At 34.8% G+C, this 20907-nt stretch overlaps 1 protein-coding gene and 1 long non-coding RNA gene across 3 annotated transcripts; one reads left to right on the top strand and one right to left on the bottom strand.

Annotated features, from left to right (window-relative positions):
- Positions 1-15510: 15510 nt before the first annotated feature.
- Positions 15511-18027, bottom strand: LOC110650496 (uncharacterized). 2 transcript variants are annotated; one of them, XM_058133945.1, is made up of 3 exons: positions 17938-18027; positions 15930-17855; positions 15511-15774 (listed from the first exon to the last, which is right to left on the bottom strand). In XM_058133945.1, exons 2-3 carry the CDS (start codon positions 17751-17753, stop codon positions 15760-15762), a joined length of 1839 nt encoding a protein of 612 aa, XP_057989928.1. In that variant the 5' UTR covers positions 17754-17855; positions 17938-18027; the 3' UTR covers positions 15511-15759. The 2 variants fall into 2 exon arrangements, with proteins under 2 accessions (XP_057989928.1, XP_057989935.1); XM_058133952.1 differs by lacking the exon at positions 17938-18027 and having other exon boundaries at positions 15930-17344; positions 17450-17898.
- A 170-nt stretch (positions 18028-18197) lies between these two features.
- Positions 18198-19347, top strand: LOC110651668 (uncharacterized). The gene is made up of 2 exons (XR_002494228.2): positions 18198-18633; positions 18717-19347. It is a non-coding gene; the product is annotated as an uncharacterized LOC110651668 (long non-coding RNA).
- Positions 19348-20907: the final 1560 nt, after the last annotated feature.

The following is a 20907-nucleotide window of genomic DNA, read 5'->3' as shown; positions in this document are numbered from 1 at the left end:
TCACAGGGTGCATTAGTTTTAGATAGCTATAGAGATTATAGTTAAAATTGATATTTTACTCTCTGAGTCAAATGCTCACTCCTGTTCATTATTTTTTCAGGCTACAGGAGGATTATTGTTGTGGTTAACCTACTTTTCTTCTTCGTAGGCTGTTTATTAATGTCTGTAATATTTGTATAATTCTGTTAACTCCTAGAATTTTCATATGTGCTAGAAATATTTATTTAATTTGGGTCTGTAATATAATTTGCCATGTTGGACCTGTAAACTTATTATATGCATATATGTTGGACTGGATGAGGGAGCTGACCTCCCATTTGACGTTATGTTATTATGAGTATGTGGAGGGTGAACTGAGCTCCCCAATTGATTATATATTATGTTTATAGGTCGGGTGAGTAAAAAACTCCCCGTTAAAAGGTCCATTTTATGGCTGGACTCTGTCAGGTTGAATTTTTGAAATTGGGCCCAAATGGGCCTTAGAGTTGGGTTAAGAATAGTTAGGCTTACTACAGGCCTCGGGGCTTTAGGCTGGCCCAGGTCCTAGTGCCGGTCCAGCCCATAGGTTGGGTCGTGACAAATGTGGTATCAAAGCTTAGGCTCCAGATTCATAGGGAAAAATTGTCTGAAGTGTTAGGAAGAGTCTAATAGGAGTTACATGCGAAAAATAGGGTCTGCATTCGTCTTGCATTGTCATCTTTGCTTACAGTTTCTACCTTACATAATTATGCGTAAATATGAGTCTATAGAGTTGTGTAACATGCCATTTTGAAATTTTGTAGGCTAATGCTATTGAATTTCAGGAAAATGTGTAGAGTAGGAGAGCTGCCACTGCACCAGAATCAGATGTGCCTGACGAGGTGTCGGCAAAGATGAGGCACCTGCCCCGAGGAGGCGGGGTAAGAGGCCTAGAGCTGCTCAAGTAGAAGAGCAGCTGCCACCAGTTCAGGATCAGTCTTTTATGGCACAGGGTCCCATGAACCCAATGGCAGCTACTCTAGCTGGTTTGTAGAGAACCATCGATATGATGGCACAGTATATGGTCCACCATCCCCAACAGCAGCAGTCCACCGCACCAAGAGAGGAACCTTATAAACAAATAATTAATTTCAAGAAGTTGGTGCCTAGTACATATGATGTGTCAGATAATGCCTATCGATTTTTGAATTCCTGCAAACAGGCAGGGATGGAGTTGCAGTTGACTGACAGGAGGCTCATAGAGTGTGTGCAGCATGTCATGGGGCCTATACCTATACAATGGATGAATGACTATATATTACCTCGGATGGAAGGTTTGTTATGGACCTAGTTTGTGAAACTATTTATCAATCGATTTGTACCAAAAAGTTTCAGAGATCAAAAGCAGTGGGCCTTTAAGGCCTTAAGGCAGAATGGCAGGTCTGTAGATGAATATGCTACAAAATTTCTGGAATTGAGCATATATGCCCCTACAGCAGTGGCTACAGAAAGTATGAAGGTGAAAAGGTTCCTAAAGGGGCTGGACAGGAGGTATGCAAACCTGACCATGATGTCTGATCAGTCTTTTGATGTGGTAGTTGATTAAGCCCGACAGATTGATATTAGCTACACTGGAGATGACAGTGGAAGGGCAAAGAAAAATAGAGCAGAGGGTTCTTCAGGTGTTCCCCACATGGGTACTACGGATAGCGAAGGCCAAAGTCATTACAGAGGAAGAAGTAGGAACAAGAAGAGTGGTTTTAGATACAAATCTCGAGGATTCAGACCAGGGTATGGATCCAGCAGTGGTCATAGTTTGGGGTACAGCAGTTCTGGGTCTGGTTCAGGATCCTCCTTTGCACCTCGTGCACAGTGTGGAAGAGGACATTCAGGACCCTGTATGATGGGTTCAGGAGTATGCTTCAAGTGTGGCCAACCAGGTCACTTTGCTAGGGAATGCCCCGTGTTCAGTGAGCCACAGATGGGGTCACAAGGTTCTGTTGCAAATGTTCCTCGACAGTTGTATCACAGTGCTTCGGCATGGCGGTGATCGATTCGATGGCCAACAGGGCCGAGGACAAGGAGGACATGGATTTGGAGACAGATCAGGAGGTAAAAGTCAGTATCAGGGTTCTACAACGCAGGGTATGGGTCAAGCTCAAGTTTTCACCCTGACCCACCAGGATGCTCAGGCTTCCAATGCAGTTGTGGCAGGTATTCTTCTAGTCTGTTCCTATGAGGCTCGTGTTTTGATAGATCTGGGTGCTACGCACTCATTTGTCTCCCCAGTGTTTGCCATGAGATTGGGTAGGAACCCTACAACTTTAGAATGCCCTTTGTCTGTAGCTACCCCGCTTAGTGACAACATAGATATAGATATGGTTTTTCCGAGTAGTCCAGTAATAGTGGATGGAAGAATCCTCCCAGCAGACTTGGTTCCTCTACCAGTAATGGATTTCGATGTAGTTTTGGGAATGGATTGGTTAGCAACTCATTATGCCACTTTAGACTGCAAAAATAAAAAGGTGTATTTCCACATACCTGGTATGGAAGAGTTTAGCTTTGATGGTGACAAGAGCGTGGCTCCATATAATTTGGTGTCACCAATTAGTGCTAGAAAAATATTGAGGCATGGATGTCAAGGGTATTTGGCATTAGTGAGAGATATATCTGTAAAAGGTATTAACATGGAAAATGTTCCTGTTGTTAGAGAATTCATGGATGTCTTCCCTAAGGAGCTTCCAGGGTTGCCACTAGAAAGGGAAATAGAGTTCTGTATTGATGTTGTTCCGGGTACAAACCCCATATCAATGCCGCTTTACAGGATGACACCAGCAGAATTGACAGAGCTGAAGGAGCAGCTACAGGAGCTTTTGGACAAGGGTTTCATATGTCCGAGCACTTTACCCTGGGGCACTCCTGTTCTATTCGTGAGAAAGAAAGATGAATCCTTGAGGTTGTGTATTGATTATAGACAGCTGAACAAGGTGACTGTGAAGAACAAGTATCCACTTCCTCGGATCGATGATTTGTTTGATCAGCTCCAAGGGGCTAGATTCTTTTCCAAAATAGACCTACGATCAGGCTACCATCAGTTGAGAATCAAGAATGAGGATGTGTCCAAGACAGCATTTAGGATAAGATATGGTCATTATGAGTTCTTGGTGATGTCTTTTGGACTCACTAATGCACCAGCAGCCTTCATGGACTTGATAAACAGGGTATTCAAGCCATTCCTAGACTTTTTTGTCATCGTATTCATAGATGATATTTTGGTATACTCTCGGACCGAGGAAGAACACGTGTAGCATTTGAGGATAGTGTTGCAGACTTTGAGGGAGCACCAGCTATATGCCAAATTTTCAAAATGTGAATTTTAGCTAGAAAGCATCTCATTCTTGGGACACGTGGTTTCTAGTGAAGGCATTCAAGTGGGTCCCAAGAAAATTGAGGCTGTAACTAACTGGCTTAGGCCTATAACAGTCACTGAGGTGCGAAGTTTTTTGGGCCTAGCTGGCTACTATAGGCATTTTGTGCAGGATTTTTCCAGGATAGTAGCTCCCCTAACTAAGTTAACTCGGAAGAATGTTCCATTCATTTGGATAGATGACTGTGAAGAAAGTTTTCAGAAGCTTAAGGAGTGTCTAACTCCTGCCCCTGTGTTGACACTACCGACGAGTGGTGAAGGATATACCGTGTACTGTGATGCCTCCAGAATTAGCTTAGGGTGTGTTTTGATGCAGAATGGAAAAGTAGTGGCTTATGCTTCAAGGCAGCTGAAGAGGCATGAGCAGAACTACCCCACCCATGATTTGGAAATGGCGGCTATAGTCTTTGCACTAAAAATTTGGAGACACTACCTGGATGGTGAAGTGTGCGAGATATACACCGACCATAAGAGTTTGAAGTACATCTTCCAACAGAGGGATTTAAACTTGAGATAGAGGAGATGGATGGAGCTTCTGAAGGACTATGATTATACCATTCAGTACCATCCTGGGAAGGCCAATGTAGTAGCAGAGGTGTTGAGCAGAAAATCTTCTGGCATCTTAGCGCACATATCAGTAGAGAAGAGACCGTTGATTCAGAAAGTATATGAGTTGATGGATCAAGGTTTGATCTTAGATCTTTAAGATGAGGGGGTATTGTTGGCTCATTTTTCAGTGAGACTAGACTTGCGAGACAGAGTCAGAGTTTCCCAGCATAAAGACCAACAACTGATGAAGATCATAGAAATAGTACAGCAGTGTGAAGGTGGTGAGTTTAGATTTGCTAGTGATGGCACCCTTATGCAAGGTTCCAGGATATGTGTGCCCAATGTAGACAATCTTAGAAATGAAATCATACGAGAGGCACACTATACACTGTACAATGTCCACCCAGGCTCCACCAAGATGTACCATGATGTGAAGGATAGCTATTAGTGGAATGACATGAAGAGAGACATAGCAGACTTTGTGTCCAAGTGCTTGACTTATCAGAAGGTGAAGTTTGAATACCAGAGGCCGTCAGGGAAGCTGTAAGAGCTCCCTATCCCAGAATGGAGGTGGGAAATAATTACTATAGATTTTATGACTGGGTTGCCTCGTACCACGTGGGAATATGATTCGATATGGGTAATTGTAGACCGTCTGACTAAATCAGCTCATTTCTTGCCTGTGAAGACCACATATTCTGTTGCACAGTACGCTCGGCTCTATATTCTAGAAATAGTTAGATTGCATAGAGTTTCTGCTTCCATAATATCTGATAGAGGGCCCCAGTTTACTTCTCGATTTTGGAGAAAGTTGCAGGAGGCACTTGGCACGCAGTTGAACTTTAGTACCGCTTTCCACCCTCAGACAGACAGACAGTCCGAAAGGATAATCCAAACACTGAAAGACATGCTTTGCACGAGTGTTTTGGATTTTGGAGGTCAATGGGATGATCAGCTATCTTTGGTAGAGTTTGCCTACAACAACAGTTATTACTCCAGTATAGGGATGGCACCCTATGAGGCACTATATGGCAGAAAGTGTAGTTCTCCTCTGTGTTAGACAGAAATGGGAGAAGCGAAGGTGCATGATGTAGACCTAGTGTAGTACACTTCAGAGATAGTTCCTTTAATCAGGGGACGATTGAAAACAGCTTTCAGTAGGCAGAAGAGTTATGCAGACCCCAGACAGAGGGATGTAGAGTTTGCAGTAGGCGACTATGTATTCCTGAAGTTTTCTCCGATGAAGGAAGTCATGAGATTTGGAAAGAAGGGCAAGTTGGCACCTCGGTATATTGGACCTTTTGAGGTTACTAATAGAGTTAGAGCAGTTGCCTACAGGTTGGAGTTACCTCCTAACCTTTCTCATGTTCATCCTGTATTTCACATCTCCATGCTCAGGAAATACATACCTGATCCTTCTCATGTGCTACAGCCGGATGTAGTAGAATTGAAAGAAAACCTGATGTTTGAAGAGCAACTTGTAGCCATAGTGGATTACCAAGTGAGGCAGCTAAGATCAAAATAGATCCCTACAGTTAAGGTTTTGTGGAGGAGTCAGTCAATGGAAAAGTGCACCTGGGAATCAGAGTGGACATGCGTAGTAAATACCCTTATATATTCAATGTGTAATTCTGTACCTTATTCTGCCTTGTGTAAAATTCGAGGACGAATTTTTTGTATGGGGGGAAGAATGTAATACCCCTAATTTTTAAATTTATTATTTTGTGGGAAAATATTAATATTTTATTTTATTTAAATTTTAGAAAATTATTTGAAATTTTTCGAATTTTAGAAATCAGGTTCGATTTTCTGAAAATATAAAACTTTAATGATTTTTAAAAATTAATTTAAAGACTACGTGACAAAAATAAAAATATATTTAGACTCTACAAATTTTTTTGAGTTTTCTAGAATTTTTTCAGAATTTTTGGGCCTCGTTTTCGGTCCCAAGGCAGAGTAAAAATTCAAAATTTTGTATCTTGAATCGGACTGACCGAATCAAACCGATTGAATCTAACCAGACCGGATCAGACCGATTGAATCTAACCGGACTGGTTCGAATTGGCCTTCTTCTTCTTTTCTTCCCTTCCCCGCGCATTCCCGTCTCTTTCTCTCTCTCCCGTTTTCTCTCTCCTCCTTCCTCCCCGCGCCGCACCGTCGCCACTTAGCCCTCCCCACCTTGCCGGCGTGCCACCCCAGTGCCTTCCCTCGGCCGGCCGACGTCCCAGGCTGTCGGAACACGCGCGAAAACCCACCTATGTGCGCGGGCTGTTTTGGCTTCCTAGCCAAAATCCAGCCGATCCGGCAACCGTTTGGGCCGGGTCTTGTGTCTAAACTTATCTACATCTCGAGAGCTTTCCATAGACACCAAGAACACCAAAATCCATTGAGCGATTTGCTCAATTTTTGTCCGGGAAGTTTTAGTCCATTTCGATTTTTGGGCTAGATTTCTTGCAAACCGTGAACTCCACGAGAAAACCGAGAGTACCAGCGCGCTCCACTCGTTGAGAGCTTCGCGGCAATATAAATTTCAAAATTTTTTGACACCGTTTTTTCAGTGGGTCCCACGAAACTTCGAAGTATTTTTTCTGAGTACTAAATGAGCTTAGAAAATTCTGTAAAATTATGTACTAACCCTTGTGTTGTGGGCTTCGTGTAAGTACCTTCAATTCACAAAAATTCGACGGTTGCCCAGGTCTGTGAATTTCCGGCCAGACAGACAGGCTATCGAAAAAGTCTTGGAATTGGGTCGAGATTTTGGCTAGCCTACCATTGTCAGACGTCCCAAGCGCGTCCCCGAAGTCGGAATTGGCATAGGTAAATCCGAACCTTACTTTTTCTTAATTGTTTAGTGCTTGAATTGGATTAGAAATCCGTAAAATATTCATGGTAGCTTAGAAAATTATGATCCCTTTTACATTAGCTTAGTAATATTGCTAAAGACCGCGAGACAAAGTTTTAGAATTTTTAGAGCTCATTTGGGTAGTTTTTGCAAAAGGGTCAATTATAAGGACTAAACTGTAATTTTACATGTTATGATTGATGACTGTTTGAATGGGCCCAAGAGGGGCTGTGTGATGTGATTGAGTTGTGGGTGTATATTTTGTGGATATAGAAGTGCGTTTTAAGTCCTTTTATAGGTTAGGTAGGTCCTAGGTATAGGGGAGACTCTGCCAGATTTTCGGCACGACTTAGGACATCTTTGGTCTTTTCTTAGCTTGTATTGAGTCAAATATACTAAATAATTGTAATAAAATTATCAAGTGAGTCGGGACAGCCTTCCTCCTCCGCCCAGCTGCCACAGTGACTTCGATTGAGTCTGTGAGTAAAATATTAATTTTAATTGTAATTTCGATATTATTATATATTCTAGCATGCCCATGCATCACTTATATGTATGTATCTATGTAGTTAAACACTAGGCACGTTTTACATTGCATTTATAAATGTTGAAGTGCCATGGATGTTGTTTGTGGTAATTTGGAGTAGTGTGTGTGCGTTGGCGTGCGTGTGGTATAATGTTGGATATGGACAGGACGGGTAGAAATGGCTTGAGTTCTTTGCTGGGACCCCATATTGGTTTATTAAGCGAAAGTCTGGCTTGAGATCTTCGCTGGCAGAGGTTGGATTAAGAGGGTTGTATAGGGGATCAGCTTCCATATATGTATTGTTTGACAGTGTTGGGTGTGTGAGTGCTCAAAATTGCCTTTTTGATGTGATTTGTATGAAATTTATGACGGTGTTGCATTTCACTTCACATGGTGTATTAGTTTTAGATAGTTATAGAGATTATGGTTAAAATTGATATTTTACTCTCTGAGTCGAACGCTCACTCCTATTCATTATTTTTCTAAGCTACAGGAGGATTATTGTTGTGGTTAACCTGCTTTTCTTCTTCGCAGGTCGTCTATTAATGTCTGTAATATTTGTATAATTCTGTTAACTCCTAGAATTTTCGCATGTGTTAGAAATATTTATTTGATTTCGGTCTGTAATATAATTTGTCATATTGGACCTATAAACTTATTATATGCATGTATGTTGGACTGGATGAGGGAGCTGAACTCCCATTTGACGTTATGTTATTATGAGTATGTGGAGGGTGAGCTGAGCTCCCAAATTGATTATATATTGTGTTTACAGGTCGGGTGAGTCAAAAACTCCCCAATAAAAGGTCTATTTTATGGCCGGACTCTGTCCGGTTGAATTTTTGAAATTGGGCCCAAATGGGCCTTAGAGTTGGGTTGAGGAATAGTTAGGCTTACTACAGGCCTCGGGGGCTTTAGGCTGGCCCAGGTCCTAGTGCCGGTCCGGCCCATAGGTTGGGTCGTGACATTTTTGAAGTGGATATTAAATTCAATTCACTTTTTTTTTTTTCAAAAATCTTGCATATTAAAAAATTTGGAAAAAAAATATTTACAATATTGTAAAATATAAATAAACTAAAAAATTTAAGGAAAAAACGTTAAAAGAATAAGAAATGAGAACCAAATAAATAGCAGTCATTTCCTAATAAAATTCTACCTTAACTTAATAAATAATATTGATATATTTTAAACAGAAAATTATTATATAAGAGAAAAAAAATATTATATAACTTTTTAATAAGCACATCAAATTAAAAAAAAAAAAACTACTTTAGAGATATTTTTCTTTTGTTCTTTAATAATTTTTTCAATATATTTTAAAATAATTCTATAAATATATTTATTTTTTAAATTATTTACAATATTATCAAAATACAAATAAACTAAAAAAATTAAAAAAAATTAAAAGAATAAGAAAAAACAAATTAAATATAATTCATTTTCCAAAAGAATTACACCTTGACTTAATAAACAATTTAAATATATTTTAAAACAGAAAATTATTAATATAAGAGAAAAAAAATATTATATAACATTTTAAAAAACACGTTAAATTATAAAAATAGACTTCTTTGAAAATATTTTTTTTTCTTTTGATCTTTCATAATTTTTAATATATATTAAACAAGATTGAATTTTATCAATATACATGAAAACATAAAAATATTAAATTAATATATTAAAAACAAATATAATCATTAAAATTTAAAATTAGTTGGTGCATTGGTTTTTTCATTTTAAAATTATAAAAATAAATTAATAGAATGTTTAGATTTTAATTTTTTAATTTATATTGTATTTGGACAATTTCGGTAAGGGTAGTAGAATTATATTTAGAATTTTAATTTCTTATATTTTGATGACTTATAATGATAAATTTAATAATTAATTAATTTAATACGTACTTCAAAAATTGAAATTCATCTAATTATTTTAAATTAATTAAATATCATATAGAAGACAGTATATCTTAAAGCTTTTGATGAAACGTGTTTAGTACGAGGGGCCTAAAAATAAACATATTGATAAACTAATTGGAAATACGTTTTTTAAGATAAAAAAGAGATTATATTCTATTAAATTTTAATAATTTTATCATAATTTTAAAAATTTATATTAAATATGTCAATCTGATACATTTAAACTTAATTCAACAAAATAAAAGTTAAAAAAATATTTTTGCAATAACAATTTTATTAATTTTTTTAGCAAAATAGTATTTAAAAGTGAAAAAAAAATTAAGGTGAAGCTGAAGAGATATGAGAGGGGAAATAATTCATGAAAGGGAAAAGAAAGAAAAAAAAAAGATGAGAGTGAGAAATTCTTTTATTATTTAAATTAATGAAATAATAGAACATTATTATAATTTGATTATTTGATTAAGTTAAAAAAATTGATATAAATTTTAAAATATTAGATTAAAAATATCAAAGGTAAAAAAATAAAAATAATTACATATAAATTTTAATTTTAAATTATGAATAAGTATAATAAGTATAATAACGAATAACGTACATTGAAAGAACTAATTACTATAAAGACTTGTATAATCATTCCATATATTTGTATTGCGCTATATGAGCTCAGCTATTTAATATAACATAATGACACCTTAAATCATGAAAGAAAATCAGTGAAAATGTATTAATAAGCTTTAGTGAGTTTGAAACTAAATGAATCAAAATAATAAGTGAAAATGAATCATAAAATTTGTGATTCTTCAAAAGAATTTTGCTTTTTTCAACAACTTTAAGTCTTCATTCATGGGCTAGGTAAAGCCCAGTACATAAGCAAAATGAACCTAACCCAGTCTACTAAGACAGGTGTCTAAGAACTGGGAGTCCCTTTCCTCGAAGGGATATAGAAATCGAACCAAGCCCATATATTATATAACTCTTCACATTCAATAGCAAAAGTTCAATCTCATCATGATCTAACTAAAGAACTCAAAAATCCATTCAACTCCAAAAAAAAAAAAAAATTAATTAATTAAAAATCATAAATTTTTTTTGGACAAGAAATCAAAGCAAAAGACAAACTCAAACTGAAATTGTTCATATTCTGCAGGAGTAAGCTCTGAATAGAAGAATTGACATTGAAATCTGTTGAATGGGTGAAGTTAACGGTGTGACAATAAGTGTGAGACGGAGAAAGAAGGAAAAATGGAGTATGGGAGGAGGTTGTGACCCGTGGTTGAGAGTTCAACAGGCGAGACTGCAACAACGAACAAAATCGATGATGTGGTAAAGGTTTTAGGCCGTGAGTGGCTCTGTGAATTTCAGCTAGTTGAGTACTGACTTCGACAAGTATAATGGATATTTCATCAAGGGTAACAATTCAACAAGGTAGTTAGAATTCAAAACATCCTAAGTTAATTATGTTGGTCAAGATAAGAACCAGCCAATTATATATATATATATATACACACACACTAATGTGGCTCGGTCAAATAGTAAATTGGTTCAGTAAAATAGTCAAAGGGGTAGATGGTTTATATTTGATGACTCGGATACTCGGTTTGGCACTATGTGACTCGGGAGCTTAGTGGGATGCGCGGATATAGTTCAATTGCTTGGATCATTCGAATTATTAGATATGAGACCCAATCATGGCTCAAATGATAGTCTAGATAAAGACCGCACTTGACATGAGATAACCCCACCGAGAATTTTAGGATCACACAGTTGTATCTTGCATTTTTGCAGATGTTTAGCAACCGCTTACAATCTTCACCTAGCTCAATATATATATATCAAAGCAACTCCAAACCTCCGGTATGTTACTCTACTCAATTCTCTACGAACATTCTCTTCATACCAAGCTCTCTTACCAGTAATAGTCTTAGAGTGCCGCAATGATTGCCTAAGAGCCACCAACCTCACTTTATGCCTTCTTATAGGTCCCACATCACATCCAAATTGGTCAAAAGAGCTCAAGGCAACATCAATTACATATATGGGAGTGGGAAGAGTTGAACTTGGGTCTCTCAAATTAATATATATATGCAATTACCACTAAGTTTTGCAAATACTAATATGAGTTCAACTTTTATGAATATATTACATATTAAACGATTAATTGCCTCCTTGACACTAACTTGTTAGAATATATGTGATATGATGTAAAGTTTATTTATTCTAAAAATGACACATTCGAAATTATCTAATTCTCCTTTCACAAGCCACGATGGTGGTATTCCATCCTTGATTAGACAGCATTATACATGTTCTCTTTTTATATTGCTTTTAAAATTTAGATACTCTACGTAATAACTCAAACAATAAATTAGCAAAATTTATAAACAATCGATCCATTTGAAAACCTAAATTATTAACATTAAATTATGCTAACCACAGCAAATCAAGTTTCATTTTCCCATAAAACTGTATCATCACTTGCAATTTATTCCCACATAAGAGATCGCCGGCCACAGGATTAGTTGAATTAATAAAAATAATTCTGTTATGAATATTATAGAAATAATAATATTAAATGAACCTATTTCAAATTAAGGAGTTGACGTCTAATTAAAATTACCTGAGAAAGAAACTTAATCTTTAGTGTGTTTAAGCTAACCACCGTAGTATAAAAATGGACGTCTTTAACATCGTTTGAGAAGTGATTTTTTTTTTTTTTTGTTAATTACTAATAGGTGAGAAGTATTTTGGTTTTATTATTAAAAAAATGCAATTCACAAGATAAAAATAGGATTTATGAATTAGAAGAGTAAAAGGGTATCTTATTCGATCTTATACCACTATAGGAATTTTAGCAAAGTAAAAATTATGTTCTATAGAAACGTAGTGAGGTCAGTTATGTTATATTTGAGTAAATGTTAGGCATATAAGATACGACATATTCACAAGATGAGTTGAGTAAAATTCAAATGTTAAGACAAATGTTTAGTATTATGATAAAAGATAAAACTAGAAACAATCACATTTGCCAAAAAGTACATGTAATACACATTGGGGATGAAATGAGAGAGTGTCGATTAAAATGATTTAGTCAAGTCTAAGATAGAGAATAAATACTTTAATATAAAAATGTGATAAATTAGAAATATTAAACTCATACAAAAAAGGGTAGCAATAATTCATTGATGGCAAATCTCCACAAGTCGAAGTAAGTTTATTTATTAATTCATTTTAAGTTTATTTATTAATTCATTTTATCACACTATTTTTCAGTGATTTTGAAATAGAATTAGAAAAATAAACAAAATTATTGTTTGTCACACTATTTTCTAAAAACACAGAGAAAATATAAATAGATTAAAAAAAATTCCCACAATAAGCAGAGCGATGATAATATTAAAAAATAAGAACCAATTCATCGAATATAAATAGATATATAGAGATGGAAAAGGAGCCATTGAGCAAATGAGTCAAGAACCGAAGAAGCAGAGAGAATAAATGAAGGATGAACAGGTTGAGGGAATAAGAAGCTATCAATAAAAAGGTTACGGGAAGAATTGAACGAGGAAGAATATGGTTGAGGGAAATGAGATTGAGCAAGGTTGAGGGAAAAATGAAGGATGAGGAAGGTTTGGAGGGGGAGAGGGCTGCAGCTGGATAAATGCTCGAGGTTTAGGGCTAGTTGCTTAATTCTAAAACGGTGTAGTTTTTTGTTTTTTAATATTTCTTAAGACCAACTAGTGAGGTTTTCTTAAATCGTCACTTAGCGCATATATATTGGTGACGCAACTTTTTCGTCCCAAAATGATTTTCAATTTTCTCTGGCAGCTATTAAAAAAAAGTAGCGGGATAAATGATATCTTTAGAGACATATTTACAAATTGCCTTTAAATGAAAATCAATTAGAGATTCTTTGTTAGCCATAGTTAACTAAAAATTTTATAAAACGTACCAAACTCATCTCTTAATATATACTTTTGTCTCAAAATTTCTAGTGAAAAAGAGAAGAAAGTTCTCTTTTTAAGGGATGATTTAAAAAAAATATATCCCAAAAAATTAATATTTAGAAACCTACATTTGATGTGGATCAATGTATTGAAGTATCTGACGGTGTTAATAAGGGAAGAGTGTGTAGTTTTGAGTCTTCTAAGATTCCAAAATCCAACTTTGCCAGAACATTTAGCTCCCAGTCATACACATTTGCTCATCTAGTTCATCTTTACAGCCTATCATCACACATGAAGAAATTGAGCAGTTGGTAGAAGAACGTACAAATAGAATGAGAGCAAAGATATTTAAACAGGTTCGCAAGGAGTTCATGGCCACTATTGGGACTCAGTTTACCGCATCTTCAAAGCCACCCATTTCAAATTCTGCATTTCACAGGAGGATAAATATAAGTGATTGTATTATTTTATATTCACAATTTGTTTAACTTTTGCACTTTATAATGTGCAAAATACTAGTGGTACCTTTTAGTTAATTTTAATGTAAATTTAGTTATTACTTTTTTTAATAAGCTAAAATTTTATTTATTTTAATTCAGGAAAAACTTAACATAGTAAGTTATAATTTATTCATTACTTAATATAAACATAAGATACTTTATATGGAGTATTTAATTGTATTTGGTATGTTGTCTTTAATTATGAGTTGTGATACAATATAAAAAAAATAACCCAAAGAATATATCTCTAGTTAATGAATATTCTCTCACTTATAAAATATGTTAAAAAATATGCTCCTATTTATAAAATATACCTTAATATATAATAGGGCCGAGTAAAAAATAAGGAGTTTCTTTTTTTATTTCTCTTTACACTTTTTCTATCTCTATACTTTTACCTGCAAAACTAAGAATTTTAACTTGAGTGTCGAACGATTCGCACTGGAAATATTTTGAATAGACCTCTGACCAAATTTCTTTCATTTTGTAGGTATCCTACCTAAGATGAAAATAATAAATTTTTTACTAAATGAACACGGATTAAGAGACAAAATAAATTAGTGACAGATTTCTTCTATCCTAAATGAGCAATGGAATTAAGCAACAGCTGTATGCCAAACTGATTAACGACGACTTTTTCTATTACTAAAATTAGTGACAGACTCACTTCCCTTCGTAAAAAAATTACCAATGAGGATTTTACCGACAGAACTTTTTACCATCACAATAATTTTAGCGACAGAGTTTAGACTTGCAACGACGGATTTATTTTGTCACTGAAAGAGCTTTTATTTTTATAGTGTTAAACTTTAATACTTAACCCTCTATGATTATCACTACAATAATCGGATGGAATTTGAAAACTTTGTAAAAAATATTAAATTAAAAAATAATTAAGCTAAAAAATAAAAAAGCGGTAGACATCAAAACAAAAATTGTCGATAGTTGCATGCTGGTGTCAATCTGCCTAACCCAGCCCAAAACAACCATGATTTCTTTGAAATTTTGCACAAAGACAATCAAACTTTTAACTTTACACCAATGACTCGCGTGTCTAACTATATGATTCAATATAGCTAGTGTTGAAAAATAATTTAAGCATTAATAACAACATCAATTCTAGACGTTGAAACATTCAAAAAAAAAAATCAATGATTTTGAATTTGAAATTTGTCACATGTAAGAACTAAGCTAGGATTATATTTCTTAGACGTTAATGGAACGTTGGTTTTTTGGGTAATTTATAATTAAGTCTTTGAGGTATACTAAAATTCATATATTAGTTTTTATATATTTTTTAGCATCATTTTGATCATCAAATTTAAATTCTGTTTATAAATTAGTCAATACGTTTTAAATTAATCGTTAAGTACTTTTTAATTTAAAATAATTTAATTTTTAAAATTTTATATTATTAACAAAATTGTCCGTATATGTAAATTTTATATTTCAGTAATTATTTATTTTATATTTAAATAATTATATAAAATAATTTAAATAATTTTATTTAATTATCTAAAAGTAAAATAAATAATTAATTAAATATAAAATTTAGATATAGAAAATATTTTGATAATAAAATAAAATTTCAGAGATTAATTATTTTAAATTGAAAGCAATTAATGATCTGAACTAATTTATTAATAGAATTAAAATTTAAAAATTAAATCATTACTTAAAAAAAATTAATATGTAAGTTTTACTTATATTTTAAAGACTTAATTATAAGTTGCCCTTATTATTATTATTATTATTATTATTATTATTATTATTATTATTATTATTATTATTATTATTATTGTTTTTTTTTTTGGTTACTATGATCAAGTGGTCCTCTCCACAATATTTGCTTGTGAGGTGCGCGGAGAATAAAATTTCAGAAATTAGTAATATTCCCTAATTTCATTCTCCAACTTAATTGTAAAATCAACATGATGGTCCAAATCCCAACTTCTATAAGGCTAAACAGAAGGCCAAAACCTAAAGTACCCACCACAAGCCTTGCCATGGCCACAATAACCAGATTTTTCCGCCTTCTTGGCCGCCTCCCCAGCTTTCTTTTGCTCACCTCTTTTCCCACGAGCGGCTCTTCCATTATGGTTGACAGACCTGAAAAAAGCTCCAAGAGCAGAACTCATCAACACCTTAGCATGCCATATTTGAGAGTTTTTTTAATAAAAAAGAAAGAGCATTAAATTTGAAATAATAGCAGAAAAAATTATGTACTATGGGCAGATATATATGGGATTTTAACTTATACTTACCAGAGATATGAAACCTTTTTTCTTCATCCTAATTTTCATTATTTCCTCATATTTCTGCAAGTCATGATCACCATCCAATTCTTGTACTGCTTGATCCACTTGACTTATTGATGCCCTTGACTTGGCACCCGCAAATAGCCACGTTGCTTCCGTCTGTTTGCTGATCATACGTGCTGCAAAGTATGGGATTTTCAAGTGTTTGCTTGTTTCAGTTCTGATGCAGCCATTGATAAACATTATACAGTCCATCAAGCTCTCTTTAGCTAACCCTTTCATGTCATACGCCTGTGATCTCCTCCAAAGGCTTTTGCTATGAGAGTTTGCTGGGTTGGATAGGCAAAGAGCTCGAGTTGAGTCACTAATGGCTGCATCTGGGTCTCTTAGCAGCAAGTGACACTGAGCTCTATTACTATGAAGGACCATTCTTTCCTTTCTCAACCTTAGCGGGCACATAGCTAGTGCTTCAGTATACTTCACTAATGCTTCTTCTATATTTCCTAACCAAAACATGTGGTTTCCTTGTTGCTTTATTAATCCCACCAAAACTCTCCTTTCCTCAGCCTTTTCTTCTGACAGCATTAATTTCTCTCTTCTTCTCCTCTCTACTTTCAAATTCCACATTTCTTGTAACACATTTAGAACATTTTTGTTCTTTACCTTCAACTTGATTTGTTTATAGTCTAAAAGAAGTGCTTTTGTTATTGCTTCACCCACATTTAATCTATCGCCAAGGCTTTTAAGTTCAACCAAATCTACAAGAAACAAGGTGGTAATTTCTATGACTTTATACCTGGTATCTTGATCTTTGAGAAGTAACAGAAGACAATCGATGCCCATGTACTGCCAATCATCTGAAGATCTCGAGAGATTGCATATATTGTTTATAACTTCTTTTGATTCAGCAATGCTCTTTCTGCCATTTTTACTGTAGCACAATATTCTAATGAGTCCAACTCCTGCAGGTGATGAATGATTCACCAATCCACCACACATTCCACACAAATATTTTAAAAATTCTTGCCTGCAAATGAGATCTAAACACCTCTCTTTGCAAGCAAAGCAATTTAAAAGATAAAGAGACCAGCATTGAATTTGGCTGGCCCACTCCTCCGCCTTTCTGTTCTCCATGTCTAGCCCTCCAACTCCTCTTGTAAGCAAGTTACTATGATACTTCAACCTCTTCTCTACATCCTTCACCCCAACAAAATTAGCAAACACCGCATCAAGACAAGTAGAAGCTAGCTTTATGGTTAATTGCACTACCTCTCGTTCGTACGCTGCTACTGCTGCAAAGGTTCTTTCATAGCTTGCCAGATGACCAAGTGCTCTAACCGCTACTCTTTGCTCCACCCAACTAATCTTTCCTCGTAAAAGCTCCATTAATGGTGGTATGACACCTGATTCAACAGCTTTCTCTGCAAACTCAACTTTGTTCATAGTGTAAGAGCCGATTACATGAGCTGCATAATAAGGGACATATATGTTTTCATCCCTAAGAAGCCAACTTCTATCATTAATACCTTTTTGGATCAACCTTGCCATGCAATCGAAGATGCCGAGGGATGGGAACTCTGGATCATCTGGCTGTGTCATAGCAATGTTCCATAGACCACTAAGCACCAGAACGTGTTCTTGACTGTCTTTGACTGGCATTTCCTTGAAACAACTGCCTATTCCAGCTCGCCTCAGTGACAAGTTTTGCTCTTTCATGGAGCAAAAGAAGCAACCAGGATTGGTGCAACTCTGCTTCTTATTCATATTAGCAGTATTAGAGTTGGCAGTGTTAGAGGTAGAGGTTAACCTCTCCTTCTTCAGAGAACCCATAGTTTAGTCTTTAGTCTGGTTTTTTCTGATATTGATAGGCTTAGGGTTACCAAAGATGAAATGGCAATTAAAGTGGGTGACCCAAAGTGGTGGAGTGGTACCCTGCGGCGCATGAAAAATATGTATATGATAATCCACAAGTTTAGATTCTTATACAAGTGTTTACCGTGTTTGAAATGTGTACCTTTTTCTTGGAGAAAGGTTTAGACTCCATATCCACAGTTTCTGACAGAGATTGTACTTCATTACATATGTTTGCGAGCTTATGAATTGAAGAATCTAACTGTACAACTCAACTCAACTATATCTTATTTCAAGAATTTGAGGTCGGTTATATGGATTTTTTTTCTCCATTCTAAACGATTTTGAGTTAAATCCTCAAATGTCCCAGGTTATATTGTATTACTCTCCTCCAAGTCAGTTTAGGTCTACAATCAGCGTAAAAATTTCATCATACCTCATAATACAGATTCAAATGATATAAACCTAGTATATACTAAACTAATAATTTCGTTATATACGTCTACTAATATTTTTTGAGCATATCCCCCAAAAAGTTCTATAAAATAAGTGTTTTTTTTTCTTAATTTGAATTAACTTTAGGCACTTTTTCATTCAAATATTCATGGGATAAAATCCATAAAATACATTATTTTGCTCTTACATCTATACTCATCAACAAAACTTGAAGATGAACAGAGATACCCTTGCAAAGATTTGAAAAATTATCTCTCTCTAGTTTGATAGAGAGAGAAAATCCTCTCAACTCTCTTGGTCATATTTTATGTCCTCTCGGGTTAGCCTAGCTTATTTTCTGGTTGGCTTCCCTTGTCTCGAAGATGGTGTATCCGGCTTGTTGGTGGCTTCCCTCTCACCTCAGGTTGGTTGTATAGTTCTGGTTTTGTTTTGTTGATAGCAGAAGTTGGATCTTCATGAAGAGGGTGATTTGTTGATGTTCTGCAGGTAAGAAGATGAGTTTGCAGCATGTGTTGGTTTTATCTTGGGTCTAGTTATTGTGCTCTGCTTGAAGGGAGGGATAATCATAGGTGGACGTTTGCAACTCCGGGGATTTATGCTTCTTCTTCTCTTATGGAAGCTCACCCTTATGGCTATATGAGATTGAGAGGCCAGTGAGCTCTGCTGCATCACCTTCCTGGAGAGATTGAGCTGTGCTTTCAATGTTGGGTGGTGGAGCCTTGGAGATCTGATGCTGTTTAAGCTTCTGTGTCTTTCTGGGTGGCCTTTGGCTATTCAAATGCTTCATCAGAGCTTTGGTTGGGGATGAAGAAATGTTTCTCTTCCCATTTTCCAAATCGACAATCAAGCTTGTTGTGGCAGATGGACAGCTTGGTTCTGTTCCCTTTTCTGTTTGTTTAGGGTTCTTAGATTGGTGGTGGGCTACCATGGTTTGGACTTGTTCTATTGTAGGGCTTGATTTGTGGGTCTCTAATTTCTCTTCTACTGTGTTGTAATTGGACTCAGTTTGTAAGTTAGCCTTATATGCCTTGAAATGTAATAGTCAATATTTGCAGTTCAAAAAAAAAAAAAAAAAAAGAAAGAAAAATAAGAATAGAAAAGAAAATATATTTTTTTATCTACCTTTGCATATGTAGATGCTGCTGTAGACGGGTGAAAATTGCGTTCATATTCAAGTAAATCGGTCCAAAAAGTTCTCTACCATGCACAAACTAGTGACATCACAAAAGTTCACATTGATGTTCATGACTAATTGAAAATTATCTTTTCTATCAAATTGGTCGAGGCATAAATCTTTAAAAACTTATAGAAATAATTCTTCTTCTAAGCTGAAAAATTCACCTAAGAAGACAGTAACAAAAGCTATACCAGACCAAAATCTCAACTAAAGAGAGCAAAATATAATTAAATCCTTAAAAAAAATCATAAATATAAAAGAACTACCTTATTTATTAAAAAAAAATTAAGAAACTAAAAAAAAAAAGAGAGAGAGAGAGAGTTATTGTCAGCTAAAGAAAGGCCAATAGTAACCTTTGAGAACTAAAAATGCCCAGAGCTTATGAAGAGAAAAAAGAGAGTAGGACAGTCAATTATTGAATTGCCTTTGTTTCGAAAAATATGTGAAGGTATATATTCCACAAACAAATAATGTTAATAATTGAGTTTTTCTTCGACACAAACAAAATGTCTAAGAGGGCATCAATTTCTTCATAATATGCTATCCAGGTGCTTCCCATAAGTGGTCTTTATCAGTCTTTGTTAGGGTTTAGGCCACCGTATCACAACACCTAGCTTTTCATACACTTGCTTACTTTTTTAGCTTTCTAAATCCTTTTTTGTACAAAGGTCTTTTGTCTTATGCGCGCAGGGAAGGATCACGAAAGCGAGAATACAAATTTTCTAAATATCCTTGATGACACTACACGAGAATTAAGTTCATGTTACAACAAAATTTCCTGATTTTCTATGCACATTCTTCATCATGTTGTCTAGAATCTTGATTTTCGTTCAAGTCCCTTTGTCAACTTCTCTAATGCTATTCTAACTTCTCACTAGTGTTCTAGCCCCCACTTTATTCAAAAGGAACATATAAAAACTCTGCGAGGAAAGAAAATCTTAGCACTATCTATATGGGAGTGGAATTAAAAGGGCAAATGTAAATGTAAGAGTTTATTCTCAGAGTGGAAGGAAGGAGGGGGATGGATCTAGAAATTTTTATTAGTGGGGCAATATATACATGTAAATTTAGGATTTTTTTTTATTTAAATCTGTCAATAATAGAATAAAACACAAGATATATGATAGTATTTATATATTTTGCATGTAAATTGCACATATTCATATTTTTGTCACCATAGGTGGCCTTAAAAAAAATTAGATATAGGAGAAATATATCAGTAAATCTATATCATTTTTCGTTTTTGTATTTTTCATCTCTGTGTATATTTATATGAAATGATTTGACATAGAATATTTAAATTTAATTTTAATGCAATTTTTTTACAAGCAAAGAAATTTTATTAGAAAAATAAAATTTGAATATAATTTATTTTAATGAAAATTGACTTATTATTTATGCAGAATATATATTTATGAATAAATATTAATTCATAAATGTATTAGATAACTCATTTAAAAAGGTTTGCTGTATTAGATAACCATTTTCATAATAACTCAT

This window comes from Hevea brasiliensis, chromosome 2, assembly GCF_030052815.1.
Source record: "Hevea brasiliensis isolate MT/VB/25A 57/8 chromosome 2, ASM3005281v1, whole genome shotgun sequence".
In the NCBI taxonomy this organism is placed as follows: Eukaryota; Viridiplantae; Streptophyta; class Magnoliopsida; order Malpighiales; family Euphorbiaceae; genus Hevea; species Hevea brasiliensis.
The sequence above is the reverse complement of the archived record's forward strand: the minus strand, read 5'-3'. Positions and strand labels throughout refer to the sequence as shown.